The 22,750-nt window shown below is 37.7% G+C and overlaps 4 protein-coding genes across 6 annotated transcripts; 3 read left to right on the forward strand and 1 right to left on the reverse strand.

The window, feature by feature from the left end:
* LOC104741158 (cullin-3A) lies at positions 3,125–6,053 on the forward strand. Its single transcript, XM_010461949.2, has 3 exons — positions 3,125–3,370; positions 3,491–3,670; positions 3,802–6,053. The coding sequence occupies exons 2-3, from the start codon at positions 3,510–3,512 to the stop codon at positions 5,837–5,839; spliced, it is 2,199 nt and encodes a 732-aa protein (XP_010460251.1). The 5' UTR covers positions 3,125–3,370; positions 3,491–3,509; the 3' UTR covers positions 5,840–6,053.
* Positions 6,177–8,229, forward strand: LOC104741159 (origin of replication complex subunit 6). Of its 3 annotated transcripts, none has more exons than XM_010461950.2 (10): positions 6,177–6,460; positions 6,565–6,611; positions 6,723–6,827; positions 6,908–6,988; positions 7,073–7,184; positions 7,267–7,329; positions 7,426–7,513; positions 7,634–7,727; positions 7,836–7,932; positions 8,034–8,229. In XM_010461950.2, the coding sequence occupies exons 1-10, from the start codon at positions 6,341–6,343 to the stop codon at positions 8,157–8,159; spliced, it is 933 nt and encodes a 310-aa protein (XP_010460252.1). In that variant the 5' UTR covers positions 6,177–6,340; the 3' UTR covers positions 8,160–8,229. The 3 variants fall into 3 exon arrangements, with proteins under 3 accessions (XP_010460252.1, XP_010460253.1, XP_010460254.1); XM_010461951.2 differs by having other exon boundaries at positions 6,180–6,460; positions 7,634–7,698; XM_010461952.2 differs by lacking the exon at positions 8,034–8,229 and having other exon boundaries at positions 6,180–6,460; positions 7,634–7,754; positions 7,836–7,928.
* Positions 8,649–10,379, forward strand: LOC104741160 (sphinganine C4-monooxygenase 1-like). The gene is made up of 2 exons (XM_010461953.2): positions 8,649–9,026; positions 9,601–10,379. The coding sequence occupies exons 1-2, from the start codon at positions 8,805–8,807 to the stop codon at positions 10,150–10,152; spliced, it is 774 nt and encodes a 257-aa protein (XP_010460255.1). The 5' UTR covers positions 8,649–8,804; the 3' UTR covers positions 10,153–10,379.
* On the reverse strand, positions 10,326–13,647 carry LOC104741161 (probable methyltransferase PMT2). The gene is made up of 7 exons (XM_010461954.2): positions 13,284–13,647; positions 12,177–12,834; positions 11,877–12,087; positions 11,484–11,778; positions 11,008–11,397; positions 10,833–10,910; positions 10,326–10,753 (listed from the first exon to the last, which is right to left on the reverse strand). Exons 2-7 carry the CDS (start codon positions 12,825–12,827, stop codon positions 10,528–10,530), a joined length of 1,851 nt encoding a protein of 616 aa, XP_010460256.1. The 5' UTR covers positions 12,828–12,834; positions 13,284–13,647; the 3' UTR covers positions 10,326–10,527.

The following is a 22,750-nucleotide window of genomic DNA, read 5'->3' on the forward strand; positions in this document are numbered from 1 at the left end:
TTTGCTCAATTTATTGAACTTTTTCTCGATTTTGCTCAATTTATTGAACTTTTTCAAGTCTCTGAAACAAACTAACTAACTAACCAACATTAGAACAAATTGAAGAATATAGACCTGAGAAGAATCACCGACTTTAGCCTTGCTCTTAGGGTCATCAAATCCCTGAAACAAACAAACTAACCAAGGTCAAGCCGAGAGAATTTTCTCTAATGTTTTCTCTAATGTTTATAGTAAATTTTTTCTAATGATTTAAAATATTTTAATTATGTTTGGGTATAAGATAGTAGAGAAAATTAGCTAAACTTATTTGGATATGAATATAAGCATTTAATGGCATTCAAAAGTAAATGTTTTCAAAAACATATTTTTTAGCAAAAAGTGCTGCAAAAATATTAATATAGATACATTTTAAATCAAATTTTCAATTATGTCTAATATATTCTTTAACTAGATTAAAGTATTAAACTAAATTTCAGCTAATTTTCAACCGAAAAAAAAATACGTTAACAAGCGTAGAGAAAGAATATTTAAGGAAGAAAACTTTGTCATTTTGTCAAGAATAGATTAATCTTTAGATCGATTAAAGTTGTCATGTTAAGTTTAGAGCATGCATTCTACCTTTTGTATATTATGTACTCTACATGTTCTATTGATTTATTTAGTAGATGGGTGTACTTTGTCAAATTTAATTATAATTTTTAAATCAAACAAATCTATGGAGTAGATGTATTTGTTTATAATTTATTGAGTAGATGAATGTAGTTTTTTCAAATTTAATTATACTTTATTTAGTATATGATTGTCAATACTTTCTCAAATTTAATTATAATTTATTTAGTAGATGAATGCACTTTAATTTCTCAAATCTACATTTTCTACCTGAAGAGCGTGAAGCCATTTCTAAGGCCATCTTTATTGGTGTAACACTTAGTGTGTTCTTAGGCTTATTTGAATTGGAAAAAATAAAAAAGTGGGCTTAGATCAGTTTAATTGATCTTATTGTAGAACTGTTTTTTGGGTTGTTCTACTGTGACGTGGCGTAATATGATTGGAAACAAATTTTTTGCAACCGAGAGATCGTTTCATTTTCATTACCTCGTCTCCTCTATCTCCTCGGCGTCTTCGTCTTCTCCGTCGCTGATCGATCTAATCAGCGGTGGTTATGGCTTCTAACGATCCAAAAAACGGTGGCGGTTTCTTCGCCTCTATTGCTTCATCCATCACCAGTTTTGGATCGGTCATGTCCAAATCAGTTAACGGGTAACAAATTCAAATCCTCAAATACAATTTCTCGTTTTCGGATCCTCAGTTCTTCAGCTGGGCTGGATTCACATACTTATTATGCTGGAAACTATTGTGTCGTTTTGGTATTGGGATGTTATAATCATTTAATTGTTGAGCTATAATTGAGGAATTTTGTGTGTGTTTGTGTGTGTGGTTATAAAGAAATCAACTATGTTTGCTTTTTGTTTAGTTTGATGGGATATGAAGGGCTTGAAGTAATTAATTCAGAGGGAAGTACTGCGGATGCAGAGGAGGAAGCAGCAAGAAGAAGGTGGAAGCAAGAGTTATGTTTTACTAAAGAGTTAGAAAAAGAAAAAAACTGATTCTTGGATTGCTCACGAACGTGATATGGATATTGGAAGATGATGCAGAAGTACATAGGTTCTGATGTTACATCTATGGTGACTCTTCATGTCATCATTTTTGAACCCATGACAATGCTTCAGAAGATGGCTGAGGTTTGTGTTCTTAGATTTTGATTATAATGAAAGAACCTCTTTATCTTTTGGTTTCTATTGATTATGTTTTTCTTGTATCTAACAGTTGATGGAATACTCGCATCTGCTTGACATGGCTGACAAATCCGAAGACCCTTACATGTGTATGGTATATGCATGTAAGTAAGCTTATTATACCCATTGTTCCTCTCCTTTCTTGTGTTCAAACTCTTCGTATCTCTGTTCTTGTAGTTGTTTTTCATGGTCCGGCTAACTTCCAACTGATCTTTTAAAAGATTTTTATGTTACCTATTTTTATGTTGTTATGAAAGAAGTTACCTATTTTTATGTTGTTACGAAAGAAGTCTCAGAAATCAGATTTCACCATATACACTACAGGGCTAGCTCCATATTAACAGAAAAAATAGTAGTGTGCACCTTTGCAGCTTTCATGTTTCTCAAGTCCTCGAAATAAAGATTCGGCTGCAGCCAAGAGAACCCTTACCATTAAACTATACACAAACTTACTGTGGAGTACAAAAACATAGAAGAAAGGTTGAGGCTTGTTTCTTTACCGGATTCAATATTTCCCTTCACAAGCTCAGCGAGGCCTTTGATCGCTTTAGCTGCAGCAACCACATCTTGAAGATTTTCATGGCCACTCTCTTTTACCAATTCCAGAAATTCGTCAGCAACATCCAATGATCAAATCTCTTATACAAGTTCCTATATCTAGACACACACAAACATAGTAGCACTGTTCATATTTGGTATTGTATTTTGAAATTTATATAAGTATGTTCTTTTGAAATTTATTTTGAAATTTTTGAAAAATTTTGAAACAAATTTTGAAATTTTGAATTTTTTAACAAAAGATCTTAACTACTGATCTTACATTATTTCACTATATCTTTATTCTAAGAACACCATAATTAGTTTTCCCATTTTTTTTACCTATGATCTTTAACAACTGATCTAACATTATTTTCACTATATATTTAATCTAAGAACACAAAAAAAAGTTCTCCCATTAATGATGCCCTAATGATGCACCTGTTAGTTTTAATCAGCTTGATGAGATCTTCTCAAAGCTTTCATCCTTAAAACGTTAGCGAAAGATTAATATTTCAATCAGTACATCATGTGCCTTCCTTTATATATTTTCCTTCACATACAAAAAAATTTATAAAATTATTTCATCTAAAGACGAGTTAAAGTATGCTTTTAAAATAGAACCTAATCGGTTCGCAGAGGGATTCGTTCCATGGATTCTAAAATATCATAGAACCGTTCAACCGGTATACCAAAGGACGAAAATATACCAAAACATTATTAACTCGTAGTATCGAAACCACCAGCAGAGAGGGAAGGTTCACTTTTTTTTTTCTTCCGATCCATCTTTTTTTATTTATTTATAATCATCATCTTCTTCTTCTCTCAAAAGAACCTCTCCTCCACCTTCAAAATCTCTTTCTCCGATATCTCTCTATCTACACACCGACGTTGCAAATACCCATAGGCTATATAAGCTTCTTCTCCTTTTCAACTTTTCAATTTTTTTTCCATTTTTCCTTCCTTTTTCCCCAAATCTGTTCACGGAAGCTAAGAATACAATTCCAAACCCTAATCCGATCATCCCTCTTTCTCCGGTCAGTCTCCGATTCCCTCGATCCACCTTATTGTTTTTATTTCTTCTCCGTTTCAATTCATCGTTATTGTTTTCTTGGAATTTTAGATTGATTTGAGTCGATATTTGCTTTTGGATTCAGGTTTTGGTTTTTCAAAAAAATGAGTAATCAGAAGAAGAGAAATTTTCAGATAGAGGCGTTTAAGCATCGAGTCGTTGTAGATCCCAAATACGCTGATAAAACTTGGCAGATTCTTGAGCGTGCGATCCATCAGATTTACAATCAAGATGCTAGCGGTCTCAGTTTCGAAGAGCTTTACAGGTCTCTCCTTTTGCTCTCTCTTGATTCCTGTGGTTATGTTTTCTAGAATCTCATTACTTTTGGATTCGGCTTAGGTTTCGTGTTAGCTAGGCGAATGATTTTGTTATGTTTGTTTCATTCTTTTGCTCCAGAAACGCATACAACATGGTCCTGCACAAGTTTGGTGAGAAGCTTTACACTGGGTTTATTGTTACTATGACTGCTCATCTCAAAGAAAAATCCAAGCTGATTGAGGCAGCTCAGGGAGGATCGTTCCTTGAAGAGCTCAATAAGAAATGGAATGAGCACAACAAAGCCTTGGAGATGATTCGGGATATTCTCATGTACATGGATAGGACTTACATTGAGAGCACCAAAAAGACCCATGTTCATCCCATGGGGTTTAGCTTGTGGAGGGATAACGTTGTGCATTTCACTAAGATACATACGAGGCTTCTAAACACTCTCCTTGATCTAGTGCAGAAGGAACGGACTGGTGAAGTCATAGACAGGGGTTTGATGAGGAGTGTGATTAAGATGTTTATGGACTTGGGTGAATCTGTGTATCAGGAGGATTTTGAGAAGCCGTTTTTGGATGCTTCTTCTGAGTTTTACAAGGTTGAGTCTCAGGAGTTTATTGAATCTTGTGATTGTGGGGATTACCTAAAGAAAGCTGAGAAACGCCTGACTGAAGAAATAGATAGGGTAGCGCACTACTTGGATCCCAAGAGCGAAGAGAAGATTACCAGTGTGGTTGAGAAAGAGATGATTGCCAACCACATGCAGAGACTCGTTCACATGGAGAATTCAGGTCTGGTTTATATGCTTCTGCATGACAAGTATGAAGATTTGGGTAGGATGTACAACTTGTTCCGCAGGGTTACCAACGGTCTTCTCACTGTCAGAGATGTTATGACTTCACATCTTAGGGAGATGGGAAAGCAACTGGTAACTGATCCGGAAAAGTCAAAGGACCCGGTGGAATTTGTTCAGCGACTATTGGATGAGCGGGATAAATATGACAAAGTCATCAGCACGGCTTTCGGCAATGATAAAACATTTCAGAACGCGCTAAACTCTTCATTCGAGCATTTCATCAACTTGAATGCTCGTTCTCCTGAGTTCATCTCCCTGTTTGTTGATGACAAGCTACGTAAAGGGCTTAAGGGTTTCGTCGATGTGGATGTGGAGGTTATTCTCGATAAAGTTATGATGCTGTTCCGCTATTTACAAGAGAAGGATGTGTTTGAGAAGTACTACAAGCAGCATTTGGCTAAAAGGCTTCTCTCAGGCAAAACTGTGTCGGATGACGCAGAAAGAAGTTTGATAGTGAAACTGAAGACAGAATGTGGCTATCAGTTCACTTCAAAATTGGAAGGCATGTTCACTGACATGAAGACTTCAGAGGACACAATGCGAGGGTTCTATGGCAGTCACCCCGAGCTTTCAGAAGGACCAACACTTATTGTTCAGGTTCTTACAACCGGTTCTTGGCCAACACAGCCAGCAGTACCTTGTAATCTCCCAGCTGAAGTGTCAGTTCTCTGTGAGAAGTTCCGTTCTTACTACCTTGGGACCCATACCGGTAGAAGATTAACCTGGCAAACTAACATGGGCACAGCTGATATCAAAGCCCTCTTTGGAAAGGGTCAGAAACATGAATTGAACGTGTCGACTTTCCAGATGTGTGTTCTCATGTTGTTCAATAACGCTGATCGTCTCAGCTACAAAGAGATTGAACAGGCTACTGAAATCCCGGCGTCAGATCTGAAACGCTGTTTGCAGTCGCTGGCATGTGTAAAAGGCAAAAACGTCATAAAGAAAGAACCCATGAGCAAGGACATAGGAGAGGAGGATTCGTTTTATGTAAACGAGAAGTTCACGAGCAAGTTTTACAAAGTAAAGATAGGAACCGTAGTGGCCCAGAAGGAGACAGAACCGGAGAAGCAAGAGACGAGGCAGAGAGTGGAAGAAGACAGGAAACCTCAGATCGAAGCAGCGATTGTGAGGATCATGAAGTCCAGAAAAATACTGGACCACAACAACATAATCGCAGAGGTGACCAAACAGTTGCAGCCACGGTTCCTGGCTAACCCAACGGAGATCAAGAAGAGAATCGAGTCGCTCATTGAACGTGATTTCTTGGAAAGGGATAGTACAGACCGGAAACTTTACCGCTATCTAGCCTAAATAAGTTGAATACCACAACCCAAAAAACAAAAAAAAAAGGCTTTACCTTCTGCTTGTTTCTTTGCTCCCTTTGTTTCGTCTGTTTGGTGTAAAAGCTTCTTAACTGTACGGTAGTCGGTAAGAATGAACCAACACTGTGTTGTTTGTACTGCCGTTACTGGAATATACATTTGTTTCCTTAAATCTCGTATTTGATCAGATACTTTTATTTACATAGACATTATGGGCCGGGTTCAGGCCTTTTTAGGCCTATTATAAATTGGTTAAGCGCAAAAAAAATATTCGCGGCTAAAATTTCAATCAGTCGTAAAAAATCCCGCCAAACTCCGATTCGGAGCCAAACGGTGGCAACGTTTTCTTTAATAGCGTTTTCTATTTGCCCCTACTGTAATTGGTAGTGTGAGTTCCATTGTCATTTCTCGAAAATATCTCTCACTCTGTGTCTTTTTAATTCTTTTGTCTCTCTTAAACACAATCGCCGGAAACTTTTTGAAAGAGGATATGGATATCTCCGACATAGCTAAGAAACTTGGTCTGGATAACAACAAGCTTTTAATCAGAAAAGCTGCAGAGATCCGCCGTCTTTGTGATGCCCAGTTCGATTCATCCATCATCGGCGTTGTAAGTCATCCGATTTCTGAATCCCAATACTATTGATTCCTTACGCTGTTCTCCTATTTGTTGAACTCGGATGTTTTTGTTTTTGTTTTTGATCTACTACTCAGGGTGAGATCTGTAAAGCTGTGATATGTATGGAGATCGCCGCCACTAGGTAAATTTTTTGTTTTTTCATAATTGATTGTGTTATCGATTTCGATTTCCATTAGTGGGTTATTATTTATTGTGCAGTATCTTAATTAATCGATTCGAATCTAATTGCTAGATTGCAGATTCTGTTCGATAGACAAGCAGCGATTAAGTTGAGTGGTATGTCTGAAAAGGCTTACTCTAGATCATTCAATAGTCTTCAAAACGTTATTGGGATCAAGTGAGTTTCCTTTTTCAAGTCTTTTTTTTGCTTCCAACTTGTTTATTGATTGATGTGTGTGTCATTGATGGATATTTCAGGATTAAGCTTAATGTAAGAGAATTGGCTGTTCAGTTTGGTTGCGTTAGGATAATCAAATCTGTGCAAAATGTTCTTACCTCGTAAGCCATCTTTTGCGCTTCAATTGTGTGCGTAATGATTTTGCCTAGCATATGTTTGTTGAAATGTCTCATATGGATTTGTAGGTATAAGGAGCGGTTTCTTGCATCGCTACCAGCGTCGAGACGGGCGAATGCTGATTTTACTAGACCTGTATTTACAGCTGCTGCTTTTTATTTATGTGCTAAGAAGCAGAAGGTTAATACTTTGATTTCTTTCTGTTTTGAGAGAATGTTGAGTATCTTTAGATTCTGAACCTTTCTGTGTTATTTATTTGCAGCTTAAGGTAGATAAGCTTAGGCTGATTGAGGTGTGTGGAACATCAGAGTCTGAGTTCTCTTGCGTAAGTCTTATATCATCCAGGCACAGCTAATTTCTCTAATGCACGACCCGATTGACCAAGTTCTGATCATTGTAACTATTTGAATTTCTAAAACAGGTCTCAACCTCCATGACGGACCTTTGCTTTGATTGTGTTGGGATTTCAAAGGAAAAGAAAGATGCAAAGGACGTGAAAGGAAACCGAGGTACGGTTAATCAGTTCTCTTTGGAGAAAACTATTCTTCTTTTCTTTATATTCACTACTAGTCTAGTTCACTTCAGTGAAGGCTTATCTTGAACACAATTATGTTCAAAATTTTCCACAGACTTGCTTGATGTGTTACCTGGAAAGAGGAGACTAGAGGATGGTGGATATTCATCTGATGAAGATGTATATTCTTGGCAACTGGCTTCTTTCCTGTAAATCTGAAGTATCAGTCTCTCTTTGTGAGGGATCAAATGCACATACTTGTTCTCAAACTTGTTGACTATTTTGCAACTCACACTATATTTAATTTGCTTCTGCAGTCATCATGTTACAAAAGACATAAGAAGATGGAAGAGGCCAAGTATGAGGACTGGAAATCTACAGTCGTCAATTCGATCAAGCAGAATCCAGAGAAAGGTGCTTAAGTTTTGTAAATTGAATTTATCACCAACCAAGAAATGATTCACTTGGATGTTTTCTTTGTTGCTGATGTTTCTGGATATTGTGCCACATTGCAGGACCTAAGAGAGTTATTCAGGCCAGTCTCAATTTCCCAAAGAAGACAGAGACAAAAGAGTTGCCTGTTGATTCATAGCCTTGCACACATTCGGACTCGGATCCTTTCCAATTTATTGTTGTTTTGATCACTAGGAATAATGTATGTGTAAATGACAATTCTTGAAAAGAAATGTTTTTACCCCATACATATTTTTATTGATTTTGTGTAGCTTCTACGCAAACAATGACACAAAAATCTTTAGAAAACTATGATAAATTGAAAATTTAAAATGATACTTCGTAAACCCAACTGGTAAGCATCGGTTAGGTTTACTTTACTGCTCCACGCATCTCTTTTCCAAACCTCCAGTCCAAACTCCATCTTAGCAAGCACGTCGTCGTTTTATGGTACAACTTGAAAACAAGAATATAACAAAACGCGGGAAGAACATAATCAAGTATACTAACGAACACGATAAAAGGAACATATTTGCTTCTCCATCGAACGGTAAAAAAAAAAGATCTATCTTAAGTTAGATCGTTTCATCGTGTGCCACGTAGACAAAGATAGGCTTTTGCTATTTTAGTTTACTGACTGTCTCTCTCTTTCTTCCCCAAATTATATCCATTGATGATTGATTTGGCAAAATCAAAAAAACTGTAAACCCTAAAAACCTCACCTTTTTTTTTCCCCAATTTTTTTTTGTTTCTACGTCCAATTCCGCATTTTCCCGTTTCATTTTCACTGATTCCCACAAGTTTGTAAAGGATCTGAAGGTGGAATTAGGAAGATGGGTTTTGTTCTGTCTGACGAATTGCTAGGAGCTTTTGCTCCAATTGTGGTGTATTGGGTTTACTCTGGGATTTATGTGTCGCTCTCATCGTTGGAGAGCTATAGATTACATTCCAAGGTTGAGGAAGACGAGAAGAATCTTGTCTCCAAGTCCAATGTTGTTAAAGGTGTTCTTCTCCAGCAGTTTATTCAGGCCATCGTCGCTATCCTTCTATTCACGGTAAAGCTGCCATACCCATTTTAACATTATGATGTATACTTGTTGAATTGGAGTAATGGCTGTTCTGTTCTCTTACTGAGCTCAAATGTTGTCAATGATCTATCTCTGAATCTTTTGTGAGATGTGAATTAGAAATGGATAGTTTGGTGTTTGTTTGAGATGTAAAGGAATGATCTTTATCTTGTTCTGGGGCTGGCATTGGTTGTTCAGTGATTTGATTGTCCCGTTGTGTAGCATTCTTGTTTTACCTTCATCTTATTCTGGATGGTGTTTATAAGAAACTATGGCTGTCACAGGAAATGTTCACCGGCTCTTGTGAGCGTCTTTGGTTGTTGATTATACACAACGTAGTATGTCTCATAGATCATATTCTTTTACTCAATGTTTCTGATAGATTCAGTTTCTTTCGTACAATCAAATCTCTGGACCTCTTTATGGTAGAATCTTTTTCACTGTGTTGTTAGGATGAACTTTTCCATGGTGTTTTATATGTTCTGAAACTTCGAGTCTACAGTTTTTTACTCTCTTTTCTGGCAGTAAACCTTTTTTTGAGTTTGTTGTATCTCATCTGCAGGTGACAGGAAGTGATGCCGATTCCAGCAAGACGAAACAGTTTTCTCTATTGGTTCTAGCTAGCCAGTGTGTAACCGCCATGTTAGTCCTTGACACATGGCAATACTTCATGCATAGGTATATGCATCACAACAAATTCTTATACAAACATATCCACTCTCAGCACCATAGGCTTGTTGTTCCCTTTGCCTATGGAGCTCTATACAACCATCCAGTAGAAGGACTTATACTCGATACAATTGGTGGCGCCTTATCTTTTCTCATCTCGGGTATGTCTCCAAGAACTTCAATCTTCTTCTTCTCCTTTGCAACTATCAAAACTGTGGATGATCATTGCGGACTCTGTCTTCCCGGGAATCTCTTCCATATGTTTTTCAAGAACAACACCGCGTATCATGATGTGCATCATCAGCTTTATGGGAGCAAATTCAACTTCTCTCAGCCTTTCTTTGTCATGTGGGATCGGATTCTCGGTACTTACATGCCTTACTCACTTGAGAAACGGAAAGATGGCGGATTTGAAGCTCGTCCAACTAAACAAGTTAAAGACTGATTTGAGTTGAGAGCCTGAGCTTTTGGAACACCTAGAGACTTACTTGTAATCAGAGGAAGAGCTGATTTGCTACTCTCTAGAGCTACATTAACCTTGAGTTTGAGATTTGTATATATATATACGTGTTGATCATTTTAACTTGAGTTTGTAAGAAGAGAAGAAACAGAGTTGGCTTATGCAAAAACTATGAAGTTGAGAATTCAATGATACACCACAAGTTCCAAGCTTTTGGATTGGGAAAGAAATATAAACTATAACATTAATAAATAGATACTCAATAAAAGTGTTTTAAGACAAGACTGTAGCTCTCTCCCTAAGGAGAGAAAGCTCTATCATTTGATCAAAATGTCAGGTCACCCCGGAACGAAAGAAGCTTCAGTGAGACGAGGTGGAGTTGGTGACCCAGTACTGCTTCACAGCAATCAAAACCTTCTCAGGAACTAAAGGACCATCCTCATGATCAACCAGCTTCGCATCCCATCTCATTCCAGAGATGATTCTCTTCACCTTGATCAATGTGTCAACATCGTCCCGGATTATAACAGCTCCTTCTGGTCGGAGAATTCGATCCATCTCCAGAAGAATGTCATCAGCATTGCACCTAAAGAGTTTCAGATTCATACATTAGCGTCCTGAAAGTTTTTGTTACGAGTCATTGAACAAAACAGATATATACATACTTGTTCTTGTAAAGACTGAAGAGGTGGTTTGCGTGGATTAGGTCATATGTTCTTGGGTAAGTAGAGAAAGCCTCACACCTGAAAACCATGTACACCAGAATAGAGTCTCTCAAACCAGAAACAATAAAATTTTTAGGAAGTTGTGAGAAGAAGAAGGCATTATTTTTTAACTTACCAGTCGTGGAAGATACCAATGAGTCCACGTTCATATACAACTCCAAGTCTATTCTTTTCGGCAATTGTGGGAACAACATTCATAACCCAAAGCTTTTGGGACTCGAGAGCAGCAGCAAATCCACCAAACCCTGCGTTCATGTCCATGATGTTACGGTACCTTCCAGTGTCAAGTAGACTGTTGATTCTCTTGTATGCTTTCACATGTTTTTTCCACTGTCGGTTATCGTCTTCATAGGCATCAACAGTAACACCAGAGATGGAACCACTAGAGATCCTTGGCGGCACTGCGTTGAGCCTATCTGGGAAAACCTGAAGCTCACCCCCAGCTACTTCATCTGAGCTACTAGTCTCCGGATACGGCGTAATACATGCCTCCATTTTCTTGTACCTAGAGCCAAAAACAATTAAAACTTGATGCAGATGTTTCTAACAAGAAAAGTAAATGAGGTTATTATATAACAAATGAATACTTACCAGACATCATCGCTATCATCGGTTTTGCAGAAATTGGCTCTAGGATCATCTTGTCTTGAACGGCATGCCTCATCATTGACTCTCTTCTGCCAGATTGCGATCTCACCATGTTCATACTTTTTCTCCCAACAGAGAAGTTTAGCAGCTTCCTCAATCTTTCTTTGTTCCTCTTGAAGGTCCTCCTTGGGACGTTGCCATGCCTTGTAGTTGACTTTCCAGTTGATTGGAGGGCCAGACAGAATCCAGTAGCCACCGGGTCTAAGCACACGGTCCACTTCCATCAAATACATCCCATCTGTTAAAACACACAAAACCACCATTGTAACTAACTGATATATTTTTCATACAAAGTGAAAGTCAAATTGTTATAATAAGATCAGAAACGGTTCTAACCATTTGCTCCCCATGGAATCAAACACCGAGAGCAATGAGCCATGTCGAAAGCTCGTGTTGGGTATGGCAACTTTATGGTACCAAGAACACCAATAACAGCAGGAACACCTCTCTCGAGAGCAAATTGGACCTGAGCCTCGTGTGAATCTCTTGGTGCAAAAGACATTGCACGTACATTTCTGCTCCATAAGTATGCTCCCCAACTTGCAACCTAACAAAACGTTTCAATTTAGTTCCACCAATTGAAGAAAATCAAACTCAGAAGATTTAAATAAGACAACCAAAACATAAAGACATTACCCCACAACCAGTGTCCAAAGCAGTCCTAACAGTTCCGTTCTCCATAGGTATAACCGAAGCAAGCTGATCAATATACTTATCAGCACCTTGAGGGAACTGAGTTCCACCACCAGGGAATCTAAAAACTTCACCCTCATACTGAATCCAATTCTGAATAGCCTTCTCAACAGTCAATGCTTTATACGGTGCATTAGCATAAGGCACATAATCTCGACTCTTAGGCCAAGAGAAAGGTGTCACATATCCTTTAGGAGCTGGTATAAGACAGTGAAGTTTCTCCTTCTCAGGAGCGCAATGCCTCTCTCTGTAAATCATACTATCTCTCGGGAAAGTCATGGCGCGTCTCTGATCTTGACATGGAGTGTAATCCGTGTAACGAGCATCGCACGGCTCGAAAGCCTTGACCTTTGCTGCTTCAGAAGCACCAACAATACTGGACTCCCCTGCGTGATGAGTCTCGAAGTTCAAGCTCGGAACAATGTTGCAGTCAGCACCACTGTTTGTCATCTCAAGAGCAATACTGTCTCCTTTACCAAACCCGCTTCGTTGCCATGCTCCCAAAATGTAGAAGAAGCAACATAAACTAAACACAATGAAGATCTGAACAGAGCTTCTGGTTTTACCATCAGCAGAACTAGACTTCATCGCCATGATTGATCTACATAACACACAGATCAGCTCCAAATCAGATCAAACAAGAGTAAAAAAAGAAACAGATCAGAAGAAGCCTCAAAGTTTGAAGCTTGAGAGACATCAAGACAAAAAAAACACTAAAGAGGAGAAACTCAAGTCTGTTTAGATTAATAAAACTAGACATGTGTGTGTTGTTGTGCCCACTCTCATTCGTAAAGACTTAAACTTTATGCTGTGCTGTCTTCAGGGAGAAGCAATAAAAAAAAAACGTAAATAAAAACAAAGATCCGTAAGATTAACGAAAGCCTTAAAAGAGATCTATCAAGAAGCTACAGAAACACTAGTCTCTATAATCACTAAAACAGAAACAAAACAGATTTAATAAAAATAAAAACGAAACACAAAGGGTAAGGTCGATCTGGTAAAAACATAGATAGATATGTCGGGAAGGAGGAGAAAGCAGAGAGAACATACAGAGGTTAGAAGGAATCTGGGAGATCCAGAGTGAAACAATTGGTTGAATCAGAGAAGTCAATAATAATCCACAAAGTCCGAGATTGTTGTCGGTGGGGAAAATGATGATTGATGATTGATGACGGAGAAAGGAAGGAAGGAAGAGATTTTGATGATGGAAACGTGTAAGGCAAATTGTGGGGGGAGGGAACCCTAGTTTTTAGTTTATGTGAATCTGAATCGTCATCGTCTAGCCATGGGGGGAGGATGGGTACAAAAGAGAGAGAGAGAGAGATAAAAGCTGGCGACTTTGCCCTTTATTTTTAAAACAGAGCCACTGAGATTGAGAGAGAAAGAAGAGGAGAACTGTGTTAGAGATTCAATCGACGTCTGATATTTTCGTTTTTTTTAAGTATTTTTACAACAAAAAAAAACATTTAACCTAAAATCGGCGGAAATAATCATTAAAAAAGGCATGAAATTTGAGGAATATAAGATAAAATGAAATAAAAAGCTACTATTAATACTTAGGAAATAAAAACTAATAATTTGGGAAAATAAATAAAGTGACAGGGAAGAAAAGGAATGAAAAGAAAAGCTGAAATCTTTATTACAATTACAATTATACTACTATTGTTTTACACTGCTTTTTTTTTTTCACTTTACTTTCACTGTTTTATTTTATGTTGAAAATACTTGGAGTGGATCTTCCATAACCGGTTCATACACGGTTCATACACGGTCCATGTACGTCCAAAACAATAAGATCCATTGACTACCTCCTTTGTACTTAGTTGGTTTAGTGTTTCTTTAAGTGATAGGGGTTTGCCTTCACTATATATATGTATGATTATCGATTCATTAATAATAATAAGAAGAGGAAACCTCCTTCGAGTTTCTCTAGTTTACAACACGTTATCAGCACGATAGCCCTAAAAGTCCAACTGAGAAAAGTTCCTAAAAACCCTAAAAACCCTAAGACCGCCGCCGCACAAAGAACCCTTGTTTGTTGAAGTCCAGCGATCGGTTCCTGTCTGTGATCCGTCCGTGGTCGTGGTCAGATCTTGTCCGGGGTGAGTTCCTGTTTGTGACCAGTTCCTGTTCGGAGATCAAGGCGTGTTCGTATTCCAGCTCCTGTTCGTGATCAGTTCGTGTGCTTGTCTAGTTCGAGTTCGAGGTTCGTGAATCAACTCAAGGTAAAACTGAGGTCTTTAGCTCCCGGTTCAAATCCGTTCAACCCCAAATCGGTGGAAGGTAAACAATAGTCTAAACCCTCTTAGAACCTATGAAATCAAATTTGATCTTAAATTTAATGGAACCCTAAAATCTACAAGTAGACAATCAACAAATATAAACCCTAAGCCTTAAGATCCTAAAACTCTAAAATCCTAAAACTCTAAAATCCTAAAACTTTAAAATTTGGTTGCTTGAGGTTTAGGATTGCTTAGATTGATTGCAATTGAACTAATCATGATATGTATAAAATCTGGTTGTTATTGCTTGTTTACTTGTTGCATGAAAACCTTAGAATTAGAAACCTAAAATCGAAAAATATTAAGTTGTTTGTTCTAATGATTAAATCCGATTAAGATTGTTGTTTAATCAAACCCTAAAACTAAGAAATTAAAATCGGAATTATTATGTGTTCTTGCATGAAAATAAAATTAGGATAACTCACAAAATTAAGTCTAGACATTATCCTAAAATCTAAGAAAATATTTCCTAAAACTTTGTGGTTAGTAAAAGGAAAAATTTAAGAAAAAGGAAATTTAGTAAAAGGAAAACATTGCATGCTAGATTATATTTGTTGTCTAGGATTGTTGTTTCATGCATGATAAGCCACGAAAATTTGAGTATAAATAGAACGGCATGGTTCGGTCTCAAATACCGCATGGCCCTAAGTGATTGGCATGGTTCGGTCTCAAATACCACATGGTCTTAAATTGTTGCATGGTTCGGTCTCAAATACCGCATGCTGATGATCGGATGTTTGTTTTGTATTGTGCAGATGGCAAAGCTGGACAACCTCTCCTATGCTGCCCTTAATGCTTCTGGAGACAATTACTTGCAATGGGCTTTGGACACTAAGATCCATCTGAAATCAAAGGATTTATGCGAATGCATTGAGGATGAGGTTGAATGTGCCGAAAAGGACAAGTACAAGGCTATTATGCATATACGTCACCACCTTACTAAGAGTCTCAAGAACCAGTACCTCACAGTTGAAGATCCTCTTGACCTTTGGACAGAGCTGAAAAGCAGATATGGACACCGAAAGACGGTGCTCCTCCCAAAGGCTCAATTTAATTGGAAAAACCTAAGGGTCCAGGACTACAAATCCGTGGATGAGTATAACTCAGAGCTATTTAAGATAGTCTCAATCCTAAGGTTATGTGGTACAGAGGTTACTGAGAAGGATCTGCTAGAGAAGACATTCTCTACCTTTCACTCCAATAACATACTGCTTCAACAACAGTATCGTAAAAAGGGGTTTAAGACTTATGCATACCTTATCTCTTGTTTGCTGCTTGCTGAACAGAACAATGAGCTATTGATGATGAATAGTGCATTGAGACCTCCGGGTACAACTCCATTACCGGAAGCTCACAAGGTTGATATGGCAAAGAAAAATCCCAATGAGCCTAAAGAGCCAAAGGAGACTAAAGAGTCTAACTATGTCCATAGGGACAAGTATGGCCATGGCTGTGGGAGAGGTGGACGTGGTGGTCCTGGTCGTGGGACCTATCAATGACACAATTTTGGTGGTCAAGGTCGTGGAAACCGATTCGGCTTCGGTCGGGGTCGGGGTAGAGGCCACGGGCAATTTAAACCGCAACATAAGACCAAGTCTACTTGCTATAGATGTGGTATGGAGAATCATTGGATAATATGTGCTTCGTCCGATCTCCCTTAATATATCCTTCCTTGAGTTGTGCAATGCAGGCTGAATTACATAGATGTGGTATGGAGAATCATTGGGTAAAGACATGCAGAACTCCTAAGCACCTTGTTGATCTCTATCAAGAGAATATGAAAAAGAATCCAGAAGCTAACCTGGTTCATCTCGATGGTGAAGGTGATTTCGACCATGAGAAGGATAACCTATTGGATTATGAAACTTTCGATTGTTTAAGAGAGGATAATTAAACTCAAATGTGGTTTTGATTTAATTTTTGTGTTCTATGCTTTGCATTTTGATTGGATTATTGTTTGGATTATTATTTTTGGTTTAAATTGAATTATTTTCTTTCATTGTATATTTGCTTGTTTTATTACTTTAAAGTTTAAAACATAAATTCTTGTCCATTATAGAAATGGCTGAGGACAAAAACATCCTTGTGGTGGATAGTGGATCCAGCCACACAATTTTGAAGGATAAGAGATATTTTATTAATCTCATTATGAAAAATGCCAATGTTAGTACAATTGTGGGTATAACAAGCTTAATTGAAGGCTACGGCCAGGCTAATATTTTGCTACCAAACGGCACACATATTGAAATAAGTGATGCCTTGTATTCACTCAGCTCAAAGAGAAGTTTATTGAGCTTTAAGGACATTTGTTTGAATGGTTTCCATGTTGAAACAAAGGGTGAAGGAAACAAAGAGTTCCTATATATAACTGAGATCACCCAAGGACATAAGAAAGTCCTACAGACTATACCTGCACTAGCCACTAGTCTTTACCATGCTAGGATAAATATGATAGAAGCTAATTTGGCAATGAATAAGATGTTCAATGAACAATTCACTTTATGGCATGACCGACTTGGCCATCCTGGTTCGAACATGATGTGTAAGCTAATTATGAATTCAAATGGGCACACTCTTAAAAAGAGAAAAGTTATCCCTAAAAATCTCACGTGTGTAGCATGTGCACAAGGGAAACTTATTATAATGCCATCACCAGTGAAAGTCACTAAAGAGACTTTAAACTTTCTGGAAAGGATAAAAGGAGATATATGTGGACCAATACACCCACCTAGTGGGACGTTTAGATAATTTATGGTCCTTATTGATGCATCGACCAGATGGTCGCATGTTTGCTTATTGTCAACTAGAAACCTTGCGTTTGCTAGATTGCTGGCCCAGATTATACGTCTACGAGCCCACTTTCCATATTTTCCACTTAAGACTATACGTCTAGACAATGCTGGTGAATTTACATCCCAAGCGTTTAATGATTATTGTATGTCCATGGGGTGAGTGTGGAACATCCTGTGGCACATGTCCATACACATAATGGATTAGCTGAATCCTTCATTAAACGTATTCAATTGATTGCTCGACCATTGCTTATGAGGTCGAAGCTTCCTGTGTCAGCATGGGGACATGCAGTATTACATGCAGCTGAGCTTATACGCATCAGGCCATCTAGTGAACATAAATAATCACCATCCCAATTATTAACGGGTCATGAGCCAGACATATCTCATCTCAAAACATTCGGGTGTGCCGTTTATGTACCGATTGCTCCACCACAAAGAACTAAGATGGGACCTCAAAGGAGGATGGGAATATATGTTGGATATGATTCTCCCACCATTATTAAGTATCTTGAGTCAACTACGGTGATTTATTTAAGGCCAGATACGCGGATTGTTAGTTTGCTGAATCTGAATTTCCTATGTTGGGTGGAGAAAATAACAAGCTGGTCTAGGAATGATCATGGAATTAAACATCCTTAAATTGGAAAGATCCTCGAACTCTAGCCTGTGAGGCAGAGGTTCAAAAGATTATACATTTGCAAAAGCTAGTTATTCAATTGCCAGATTCCTTTGTTGATCCAAAGAGAGTAACAAAATCGTACATATCAGCTTGTAATGCACCAGTACGTATTGATGTTCACAAGGAACACAATAATCAAGTTAATATAGAGTCTAAGGCCGTTTGAAACGTGGTAGACCATTAGGTTCCAAAGATAAGAACCCTCGGAAATCTAAGAAAGGTGCAAATCAAACCGAGGTTAAGGAAATTATAGACATGGCCGCGGCAAATCCTAAGGTGCCGAATGAGGTTTGGGACGTTGAACCTCAAGGACCTGAAGGTATTGATAATAATGAGATCTCAATCAATTATATCATGTCTGGAATACAATGGAACCGTAAAGATGTCGACATCGATGATGTATTTGCTTATAAGGTAGCACTTGAGATAAATGAGGATCATGAACCCACGTCTATATTAGAGTGCACTCAAAGTAAAGATTGGTTAAAATGGAAAGAAGCCATTGACGTGGAGTTGAACTCTTTAAAGAAGAGGAATGTGTTTGGTCCGATCTTAAGGACACCATTCGATATAAAGCCAGTTGGACATAAGTGGGTCTTTGTAAGAAAGAGAAATGAGAATAATAAAATAGTGAGATATAAGGCATGAATTGTAGCACAAGGATTCTCTCAAAGACCAGGAATAGATTATGAGGAGANAATATAGAGTCTAAGGCCGTTTGAAACGTGGTAGACCATTAGGTTCCAAAGATAAGAACCCTCGGAAATCTAAGAAAGGTGCAAATCAAACCGAGGTTAAGGAAATTATAGACATGGCCGCGGCAAATCCTAAGGTGCCGAATGAGGTTTGGGACGTTGAACCTCAAGGACCTGAAGGTATTGATAATAATGAGATCTCAATCAATTATATCATGTCTGGAATACAATGGAACCGTAAAGATGTCGACATCGATGATGTATTTGCTTATAAGGTAGCACTTGAGATAAATGAGGATCATGAACCCACGTCTATATTAGAGTGCACTCAAAGTAAAGATTGGTTAAAATGGAAAGAAGCCATTGACGTGGAGTTGAACTCTTTAAAGAAGAGGAATGTGTTTGGTCCGATCTTAAGGACACCATTCGATATAAAGCCAGTTGGACATAAGTGGGTCTTTGTAAGAAAGAGAAATGAGAATAATAAAATAGTGAGATATAAGGCATGAATTGTAGCACAAGGATTCTCTCAAAGACCAGGAATAGATTATGAGGAGACATTTTCCCCTGTGATGGATGCAACGACTTTTAGATATTTAATAAGTCTGGCTATAAGAGAAAAACTGGATTTACGGTTAATGGATGTTGTAACTGCATATTTATATGGTCCACTGAAAAATGAGATTTATATGAGATTACCAGAGGGTATTGAGCTCAAAGATAAGAGTGGTTCTCGAGAACAATACTGCATAAGGCTAGAAAAAACCCTTTATGGACTGAAACAAAGTGGGCGTATGTGGTTCAATAGACTAAGTGAGTACCTAGCCAAAGAGGGCTATAAGAATGATCCCATCAGTCCATGTATATTTATAAAAAAGTTTGCAAACAAAGAGTTTGTAATCATAGCAGTATATGTGGATGATTTAAATATCCTAGGAACCTCTGGGGAAATCGCCCAAACAGTCGAATATCTCAAGAAAGAATTCGAAATGAAAGACCTAGGCAAGACTAATTCTGTTTGGGATTGCAACTTGAGTACATAAATGATGGAATCCTTGTGCATCAAATGCCATATACTGAAAATTTACTCAAGAGGTTTAATATGGACCAAGCTCACCCATTGACTAGCCCAATGGTTGTAAGGAGCCTTGATTTGGATAAGGATCCATTCGGTCCAAAGAAGGACGATGAAGAAATTTTCGGTCCTGAAGTGCCATACCTCAGTGCTATAGGAGCGTTAATGTTCTTGGCTAGCCACACTAGACAAGACATTTGTTTTGCCGTGAACCTCCTAGCAAGATTTAGTTCTTGTCCAACCCAAAGGCACTGGAATAGTATCAAACATGTTTTACGTTACCTACAAGGGACGACAGATTTGGGTTTATATTATACTAACTATAACAAAAGAAGGTTTAGTTGGTTTTGCTGATGCAGGTTACTTATCGGATCCACATAATTCAAGGTCTCAAACCGGCTATCTGTTTACACATGGTGGTACCGCGATTTCGTGGCGATCTATGAAGCAAAGTATTGTGGCCACTTCATCTAATCACGCGAAGATTTTAGCAATTCATGAAGCCAGTCGTGAATGTGTTTGTTTGAGATCGATGATTCAACATATCAGGACAGATTGTGGCATGGCCGACGATAAGGAAGCAACGGTTATATGAGGACAATACGGTCTGCATCGCACAGCTCAAGGAAGGATATATTAAGGGAGATCAGACGAAGCACATATTACCCAAGTTCTTCTTCACACATGAACTACAAAAGGCCGGAGAAGTTCAAGTGGTACAAGTTCAATCCTGCGACAACTCAGCCGATCTCTTCACCAAGTCATTGCCGACATCAACATTCAAGAAGCTCACGCACCAGATTGGGATGCAGAGACTTAAGGACTTCTAGGGATGCTTGGAACAGGGGATTAATGCGTGTTGTACTCTTTTTCCTTCACCATGGTTTTGTCCCAATGGGTTTTCCTGGTAAGGTTTTAATGAGGCAGCACCCCCAAGCGTATTACAGAGATCTTTCCTAGCATCGGCACGGTTATGTCATCCAAAGGGGAGTGTTGTAAAATACTTGGAGTGGATCTTCCATAACCGGTCCATACACGGTCCATACACGGCCCATGTACGTCCAAGACAATAAGGCCCATTGATCACCTCCTTTGTACTTAGTTGCTTTAGTGTTTCTTAAAGTGATAGGGGTTTGTTCTTCACTATATATATGTATGATTATCGATTCATTAGTAATAATAAGAAGAGAAAACCTCTTTCGAGTTTCTCTAGTTTACAACATTTTCTAGTTTTTTTGTTTCATCCATAATAAATTTTGAAGAAGTAATCGGGAAGAGAACAAAAAAAATAGAAGGTAAAATTAAGAGAGCTCAGTTGTCAAATAGTGACTTTATTAAAAAAAACAATTACAAGAATAAAATATGATTAACACCGACATTATAAAAAGTGATATACACTAGAGTAGTGTGAAAATATGAATTAAAATGGATTGGGGAAGAGAGTAGGGAAGAACATACCTCTCAAGTCTGAACATGGGGCCACCATTTTCTTATAGAAAGCATGCGAGGTTGCAAAACCGCGTACTAGTATATCCTACGGCCGCTGATGATTAGTGAGTGTTTCTGGATCCAACGGCTGTATATGAATCTCAGGACTGTTCTTTGATAATAATGCTATGTAATTAATAATTTTGATTCTTTTGTAGTCTTCATTAATATGTATGGTTTAATGTTTATAAATGGATAATTATGTTCTTTATAAGTATGGATAGTTAATTGTTTACTAAATCATCATCAAAAACTAGATCAGTGACAATGAAAGGTTTTGGATCTTTTATGAACGAATGTATAAATTATACAATGTTTCTTTTCTCTTCTTAATTATCACTTTTTGTACTTATGCTAATGCTAAAAATGTTTATAGTAATATATGGTGTTTGGGCAACTTATAGAATTTATTGTAAGCTATTTCTTAGAATAATGGGATCCGTGCATCTAAATTTATTAAATACTGTATGACATTTATGTTTTGGTTTCTTCATTCAATGATCAGTTATGTTTGACTCCCCCAATAGAAAACAAAATACTCCAATCTTCAAATTGGGTCAGACGACCCACTATATCTTCTTGCGAGGGTGTGTACATCACCGACTTAAGAGTATTGTGGAGTGGGTGGTTGAGTGCTCCAAATTTTCATAAGACCTCATTAATTCAAAACCCACGACCTGTAAGGCTGTAATCAAAAGCGTTGTTGATAAGAAAATAAACGAAAAAAGACGGGTGTAGGTCACCTACTTCAGTCCCTCGTAAGAAAGATTTTTAATTATCCATCAAAATAGCTAATTATGTTTCTTATATAGTTCAGATTCAGATTCAGACCCAGTAAAAGGAGTTGTGTGGCGACGATCAGAATACAAAACAAACGTAACACAACCTAAATGAATGTTGAGTTTTTGAATTTAATAGTACTTATTTTTGTGGGATCGATGTCAGGGAGTTTCATATCATAGTAATGGGTTTAAGAATAAAATAACTCTAGATTTAAATTATGTTCAATCCAAATCTGATCTGGATCATCAACCAAAAGTGTACATCAGAGTTGTTAGTCGTTAGACATGGCACGTTACTATCAGTTTTTGTTTCATTTGTCAATATATACATTCCTACAAAAGTTGTTTCTGTCAACTGAATGAATTTTGTTTTTTTTTTTAGTATGAGATTGGATCAAGTTGGTTGCGCCAAATATTGTTGCAGGTTGAATCATATGTTGTTACGATTTACGGATCTCACATTTGAAATAACCTGAGTTACCATGTTTATCGTGTCTTTTTTTGTTTTTTGTAGTAATATGATTAACTTAAATTTAGTTGTATACTAGCTTCCTAATCAATCTTCAACACATATAATTATCGGAAGCTTAGAGAATAAGCATAATATTCATATACTTATAAACATTATGAGTTTAACAAAATTCACTTCATATGCAAAACGTCACACATGATACAACATACAATACTGTATAGATATTAATATGTCTGTTAGAAGCTCTTA

Source organism: Camelina sativa, chromosome 14, assembly GCF_000633955.1.
Source record: "Camelina sativa cultivar DH55 chromosome 14, Cs, whole genome shotgun sequence".
NCBI lineage: Eukaryota > Viridiplantae > Streptophyta > Magnoliopsida > Brassicales > Brassicaceae > Camelina > Camelina sativa.